Consider the following 7390-nt stretch of genomic DNA (forward strand, 5'->3'; position numbering starts at 1 on the left):
GCTTACCTAAGATACTGCCTGAGTTAGAGCTCCTGGGATCCCCGCTTCCTCTAGGTTCTTGGAGGTTGGGGGCAGAGCTGCCACCCAAGATCTGCTCAGTCAACAAAATATAATTTCAACATAATGGACTGAACACCATGACTTAGCACAGGGAACAAGCTTAGGAACTTGAACATTCCTCTAAAATCCAAAACCCAGATCAGTGTGGGATTATTAAAAGAGGCACAAAGCAATTTGCATTCTGAATAGTTCTTGCCTTCAAGAACACTCTGACAAATTAGACAATGCCTGCCTGAGAGTAAGAATGGAAAGGACTGTGAGTGCACGACAGAGGTAAAGGAGCTAGAGGGAGTGTGCAAGGCCTAAGTCTCTATCATTGACATGGCATCCATAAAATGCCAGAAGATCAATTTGAGCTTATTGGAATAAAACCAAAGCTGTGACCTGATCCAGAAAAAAATAAGGATATTATGTAAAATAATACGTAAAACTGTGGTGTGAATGTTGTTCTCTCTGTCTAGAAGTGGCAAAAATGGAATCTGGTTCCACTGCTTCATGAGGAGATAAAACTAAGAAAGCTTTTGTTCCAGAGTGAGGGTATTTTGAGCTTGTGTGTTTGTGTGTGTGTGTGTGTGTGTGTGTGTGTGTGTGTGTGTCTGTAAAACATACCTAAGGTCTTTCAGCCTCTAGCCATAGTAGCATAGTAGTCATTATGAAAGATACTTTTGATGCACCACTGAGCTGTGGTTCACCATATTCACCTCCTCTAGATGAAACACTTCCACTGATCCAAAGGCTAATATCAAACTATCTTTGTGCTGTTCTATAATTCCAGATCAGAAATGTGTTTACTTCTGGTAAAATTTAAGCTCAACTTTCAGTATGTTAAATATGATCAAGGTCTTTTTTATGGGTATTAGAATTTTAAAATGTAATCCATTTGTACTAAGGTAGAGAAGTTCAAGGTTGGAAACTCAATGCATTTTCACAGTTCGGTGCTCCAAATGGATATGTAACCTGAAGCAATTACAGAAATATATTTTAGTAAGCTTATTTTATTGTCTATTTGCACATATATAGGTCAGAAACTCTTTCCTCAATAATCTTAGTAAACTGTAGAATATGTATGTGACATGTGGTAATGAAACAGCACTTGATCAGCTCTGGGGAGCAGATACATTTCCATGTTGACAATTCACCAAGTCACAGAAAATAAGTTTAACTTCCCATAGTTCATCAGGGGAAATCTTAGGACAATTTGAAAGCTGCACACACCCTGCTCAATTGTGTTCTAAATATAGATCTTGTTTTTCACAGTGTTAAATCGCTCCCCCTTCTTCAGAGATCTATGAGACCTTGACCCATGATCCCCCAAATGTATCATTTTGTCCATTACTTGAAAAGTCTCAAGAGAAAATATTAAGTTTGTTATACAGGCTCATTATTTAAATATAGCACAATTCTTTCTTAGTGGTAGCATCAAGAATGGAGTTTTAAAACCATGTAGCACTGGGGTGAGTTTGTATGGTCCAGAGAAAGTAAATTAATAGGATACACAACAACACTACTACACAGGGCTTGAGTACATAGATGGTTAAACATGGAGTATATTATATTATATTATATTATATTATATTATCTTAGTTTATAGAATGTCTGAAGTAAACAGATTTCTAAATAGCTTTGAAAATAGAGAGGAGGGGTAACAACTAGGTACACTTTGGGTACTGAGAGATGGAGAGTCCAACATACTGATTTAATAAATATTAAAGTTATAGCACTAACAAGTATATATTTCTATGTAATTAAAGAGAAATTCCTCTCCTTTCCACAGGTGGTTGAGTGCTCCTTAGAAAGTGATACGAATTTTTATCGACCAAAATGTATTATTCAGGGTGAGTAAGGTATTCCTGTGATCACTCAACTTAGCAACAAGACCATTCCTGACAGCAGCTGCCTTCTCTTCAGTGGATTATATTTGATTCCAGTGACTTTACAGTCTCCCTAGGCTGTTTCGTCTGCCAGTATGAGCCAAAGTATTTGAACTCAGATTCACATATATCTGTATACAGACACACACACACACACACACACACACACACATAATTATATGGATCTATTACATATACTTCCCAATTCTCAATAGCTATGATTTCATTTAGTAATGTCTTTCAGTTGACTGCTGACTATTGAAATCAGGTTTGACATTTTTCAGATCAATTATTATTTTTAATGCAAGAATTTGTTGAGATATTTATATTAAAGTAATAAAACCATTTAAAAGGAGATCTTGGATATTATCGACATATTATTTCTGTCATACATTTTCCCATGGGCTACATGTAGCAACATACAAAATAGAGAAGTTTCCTGTCCAGAGAATAACAACACATAACACCAAAAGCTACAGAGATGGAAGAGCTAGAATATGCAGTGTGAAGCCAGATTGCAGAAGGGATAGGGAACCTCAAATTCACAATGTTAAGTTGGAAGTTGAGAGGGTTTTGTGTTAACTCTGAACAAACACCTGGAACTGTTGAAGGCACTTGTCACAGTCCTCAAAGAAATAAGGTGAGCTGCTTAAATGACAAGGAGAGATGTCCAGAAGTGCATGTCTGTTTAGTTTGTGAAGCTGCGGTAGGCACAGATGGATTGATGCAGTCTCATTTGGGGCAATGCTGGGAGCATTTGGAGATTTAAAGGCATTCTAATAGCATAGCATTTTTCAAGAAAATATAATGATGCCATATTTTGCCCTGAATAAGGTGAAAGGATGTAGAAAGTAGTAAAGGATGGTTAGGCATAATTTTATTTACATTTATCTTATAGAAAACATTTACAAAACTATTGATAGTTATTGGGATAGTACCATATTGAGAAGTTTTTTTTTTTTTTTGGTATTTAGGGTTGTGTTTAATTTTTCTGTAATTTATTTAATATTAAAAGCATTTTATATTTGATGCAAATGCTTTCAAAGTATTCTGAATTTCCCTATGAATGACATTTAAGCTGAACAAATAGAGAAATACCTTGTTACACCAGAATGGAAAAAGTAAGAAGAGCCATGAAAATTCGGGAAGTGATGTTTACAGATTCAAACATTGTAGAAGATACAAACACTGTAACACAGATCTAAGGAAAATTGATACTTCAACTTGATAAGGTAAACTAAGCAATAAGTAAAAGAGTTACACTCCAAGTTTAAAACATGAACTTTACCCAAGAAATTAGAGTCTAATAGTTTTCATTAGGAACGTTTTCTACAGATCCTAGTTCTCGAAGTAGAAAAGAAAGATGAGAGGTAAGTGTCTCTTAAACACTGGTGAAAGCTTAAAAAAACTGCATCCTCCTGAATACAAGGTATGCATTTTTTTAGGACAATGACCACAACCTTCTTTGTGCAGGGACTGGATCCTTCTGAATGCAGAAACCCGAGGTTATTTGGGAGATGGTGACAAGAAGACAGAAGGACAAACATAGTTTATAGTTTGATAGACAGCATGATATGTAGCTAAACTTATATATGATGATTACAAATGATATAAATGTGTATAATACTAATCTACATAGATTTGAAGATATATAACATAATAGAGTTGATTATAGGTATAATACAAATCATTGGTGAAATAATGGTGAAATAAAATTCTTACCTTTACCAGCAAGAAAAGAGAAGGAATAATGGAAAATACAATATAAACATGCTATTTAAATTGAAACTTTGTATTTGTTTTTTGCCTTCTCATATACAAAAACATTCGTATTTCTGCCTTTTATTTCTCAGATTTGAAAAATACAGACTTCCCAAATTTACACAGGCATTTAATCATGTAGAACTCATAAGGAATTTACATAATGTACAGTGCTCACATTATTTAATAGCTGTAACCCATTATACATACTAGTGTGAGGATTTTATAAGTTCAAGGTTATTTTTAAAAAGTCCATAATTTGAAAATTGATTGAAGGGATAAATCAAGTACTAGTGCCTGGCCTGAGAATATGAGCTAGCACCTATCAATAGAGTTGAAAATACAAAGCCAAGCCAGCCCATGGTTTGGACACAGTTTAAAATCTTAATTTAGCAACAAATTTAGTAATATAGAGGAGGAGAGGGTAATGTAGTGTGGATACAAATAAACATTTCTTCTTTATTATTTATGTTGTGAAAAATACTTTTATGTCTTGTGTCTAGAAAACAATTTTGTCACTCTTGTCTTCAGCATAAGATACTATTACCAGCACAGAGTGTGACTTGTTTTCTACTGATCACCATGCCTGGGGTCAATACTTCCAGCCTGACACCAAGATACTTTATCCTCAGTGGGATTCCTGGGTTGGAAGCTGCTCACATCTGGATCTCCCTGCCATTCTGCTTTATGTACCTCATTGCTGTCACAGGTAACTGTGGACTCATCTATCTCATCAGCCATGAGGAGGCCCTACACCGGCCCATGTACTACTTTCTAGCCATGTTGTCTGCTACAGATATTTTTGGGTGTAATACAATTGTCCCCAGTATGTTATGCATCTTTTGGTTCAATCTCAAGGAGATTGATTTCAATGCCTGCCTTGTACAGATGTTTTTCATCCACATGTTGACAGGCATGGAGTCTGGTGTGCTCATGCTTATGGCTCTTGATCGCTATGTAGCTATATGCTATCCATTACGCTATACTACCATCCTCACCAACACTATGATTACCAAGGTTGGATCGACAGTTCTCATTCGAAGCGTTTTACTCATGGCCCCCTTTGCTTTCCTGATCAAGCGTCTTCCATACTGTAGAGGAAACCTCATCCACCATACCTATTGTGATCACATGGCTGTGGCCAAACTATCCTGTGGCAATATTAAGATTAATGCTATCTATGGTCTTATAGCTGCTGTACTTATTGGGGGCTTTGATATGTTCTGTATCTTCATGTCTTATGCCATGATTATCCATGCTGTCGTGAAGCTGTCTTCTGCAGATGCTCGACATAAAGCCTTCAGTACTTGCACATCACACATATGTGCTATTGTTATTACTTATGTCCCAGCCTTCTTCAACTTCTTCACTCATCGCTTTGGGAGAACCACTATACCTCATCATATCCACATTATTATAGCTAACCTGTATCTGTTGCTACCTCCCACCTTGAATCCAATTGTATATGGAGTAAAGACCAAGCAGATTCGTGAAGGAGTGATCAAACTGTTTGTTAGACAAAAAGATGTTTGAAGGAGAGATGAATCTATGCTAACAAAGTTTGTGTTTAACATATATATCCAGAAAATTATCAAGGGAGAAAGGCATGAAAATTTAAACTGTGAGATCAGTAGACAGACACTACGGGTGAATATTTTGTCATCAGATGCAAAAATCTTTTTAAGATTAACAGAATCTTAAAAGCAAAATCCTTAATTTCTTAGAAAGAAAGAAGACAGGGAAACAGGTATGAGTCTAACATATTAGCTGTCTTGGAGCTCATGGAACACATACAGATCAGGGGAGCTTGGATCTCCAACCTCAAGTGAACCATGGCTGATCCATGAACATATTCTTAGGCATGTGAAGAGTCTACAGGTAGAAATGAGGTCTCACACAGCCTTGAGATGTCAGAGTAGTGGAAAGGCACATGAACAAAATTGTCTCAACTTTGCAGGGAATCAGGCACATCTCCCCAGGAGGTTTCTACTGAGTTCCACTGACCTTTCAAGATGCCTGCCTCATATTTGTATAACAGTTATCACTCTGGGATGATGTCTGTGGCTTTCTTAACCTGGATATTCTGAAGTTTGGGTGGTACCTGACTCCTGTATCAGTGCCAGCGTGTATGTGAGTAAGGCTGGGGTGGTATGGGTACTGAGGGTCTGTGTTCTTCTCAGCCTTAATGCTAAGAGGCATTCTGAAAGATGAAATGTCACCATGTGGCCTCTGCTAGAGGAGAGAGTTGTAAGTGTAGGGAAAGGTACTTGAAGAGTATCTATATGGTCCACTGAGCAAGGAAGCCTGGTGGCTGCCTTTATCTGGCTGGCATGTAGATAAAGAAACAGCAGAGTGACAGTGACAATGGAAATGAAGACCTCATCAAATTTCAGGAAATGACTGATAAAAAGTCAATGGGAGTAAAATGATGAAGAAATAGTATAGATTGCAAAGTGAGAAGAGTGAGAAGATATGTCAAAAGATGGTTGAAATTATCCGAATGTTTGGATAAAAGAAAAATAAATAGGTAGAAATTATTAAGTTGATAAAGTTATATTCTCCTCTGTTAACAAAAAGAATATATTTTAATATCACATGGCACATGGGCAAGCTTTTGGGAAATATATTAACCACACCATGCATATATTTCATTATAATTGTCACATTTAAAAGCAGAACCTGAGGTTTTTAAGGGACTATAGCAATTTTGTGAACTTTTCTATAATATAACCTATAAAATTTTCATCAGTAAAGATTGCATGTTTTAAAATCACTCTGTTGGATTTTCTCAACGTTCATGGGTATTGTAACATTAACTATATGTAACACAGTAGTCAAATTAAATAAATACAAAATTACTTTCTCTAAATTGCTTTTTATTATTTTTATTCATATCACAATAATTTTCCACTTTATTTTTGGTTTGAGAATTATATATGTAAATATAAGGTGTTTTGAACAAATTCAATCATCTTCCCTCTTTTACATCTTCTTCTATGCCTTCCCCTTTTGCTAGAAACATTACATACTCATTTAAAAAGTTACCGAGTCCCTTCCATGTTGCCAGTATATGCATGGGTGTAGGGCCATCTACTGGAAAGCAGACAAACTATTAGGAACACATCTGAAATAAATTTCCTCTCTTTTCCCAGCAGCCTCTTGCTGATAGTTCCTCAAATGTGTGGATTGCAGTGTGTAGATATACAGGGATAAAGAGAATGAAACAATACAAAGAATACACATAGTACAGTCAGTAGCTTCATATTTGTCTGCCATCCATAAAACTTGACTCATGATTGTGTTTTACAGGACAACAAACTCACCTCAGTATTTCCACAAGGTCTGTCTTTGTCGGTGAATGACAAGTTTATATTCCACCAAGTAAAAAATAATCACACATAAAAATCATTTTTAAAAACACATTGGGCCCATTTAATGTTTGCAGAAAAGTTGATTACTACCCAAGAGTATAAAAGGAAGCATATTTGTTTTATGCATTGTTTGGACCTGAAAGTTTTGAATGTCATAATTTTGCATTTGAGATGAGCCTAGACCAATAGAAAGAAGGCCTGTTACCCACCTGTACATTTTTTCAATTCTTTGGAGCAATTAATAACTACAGATACTAGTGCTGGGTGTGGTTGTCTAGAACTTGAAAAGCGGATGCAGGGGGATGCTGAGTTTGAAGCAGACCTGAA

General features: G+C 36.1%; 1 protein-coding gene across 3 annotated transcripts; it reads left to right on the forward strand.

Moving 5' to 3' along the window:
* The first annotated feature begins 1465 nt into the window (after nucleotides 1-1465).
* Nucleotides 1466-6561, forward strand: LOC117721649 (olfactory receptor 52N2-like). 3 transcript variants are annotated; one of them, XM_076939843.1, is made up of 4 exons: nucleotides 1466-1514; nucleotides 1835-2571; nucleotides 3010-3163; nucleotides 4224-6561. In XM_076939843.1, exon 4 carries the CDS (start codon nucleotides 4275-4277, stop codon nucleotides 5223-5225), a length of 951 nt encoding a protein of 316 aa, XP_076795958.1. In that variant the 5' UTR covers nucleotides 1466-1514; nucleotides 1835-2571; nucleotides 3010-3163; nucleotides 4224-4274; the 3' UTR covers nucleotides 5226-6561. The 3 variants fall into 3 exon arrangements, with proteins under 3 accessions (XP_076795958.1, XP_076795957.1, XP_076795959.1); XM_076939842.1 differs by lacking the exon at nucleotides 3010-3163; XM_076939844.1 differs by lacking the exon at nucleotides 3010-3163 and having other exon boundaries at nucleotides 1481-1514; nucleotides 1835-1895.
* The last annotated feature ends 829 nt before the right edge of the window (nucleotides 6562-7390 follow it).

This window comes from Arvicanthis niloticus, chromosome 1, assembly GCF_011762505.2.
Source record: "Arvicanthis niloticus isolate mArvNil1 chromosome 1, mArvNil1.pat.X, whole genome shotgun sequence".
In the NCBI taxonomy this organism is placed as follows: Eukaryota; Metazoa; Chordata; class Mammalia; order Rodentia; family Muridae; genus Arvicanthis; species Arvicanthis niloticus.

Coding starts and splice junctions, on each gene's coding strand:
- LOC117721649 (XM_076939842.1), top strand. CDS start 2,479: ATGTTAAGTTGGAAGTTGAGAGGGTTTTGTGTTAACTCTGAACAAACA. Junction 2,572..4,223: donor ACAGTCCTCAAAGAAATAAG/GTGAGCTGCTTA, acceptor TCTTGTCTTCAG/CATAAGATACTATTACCAGC.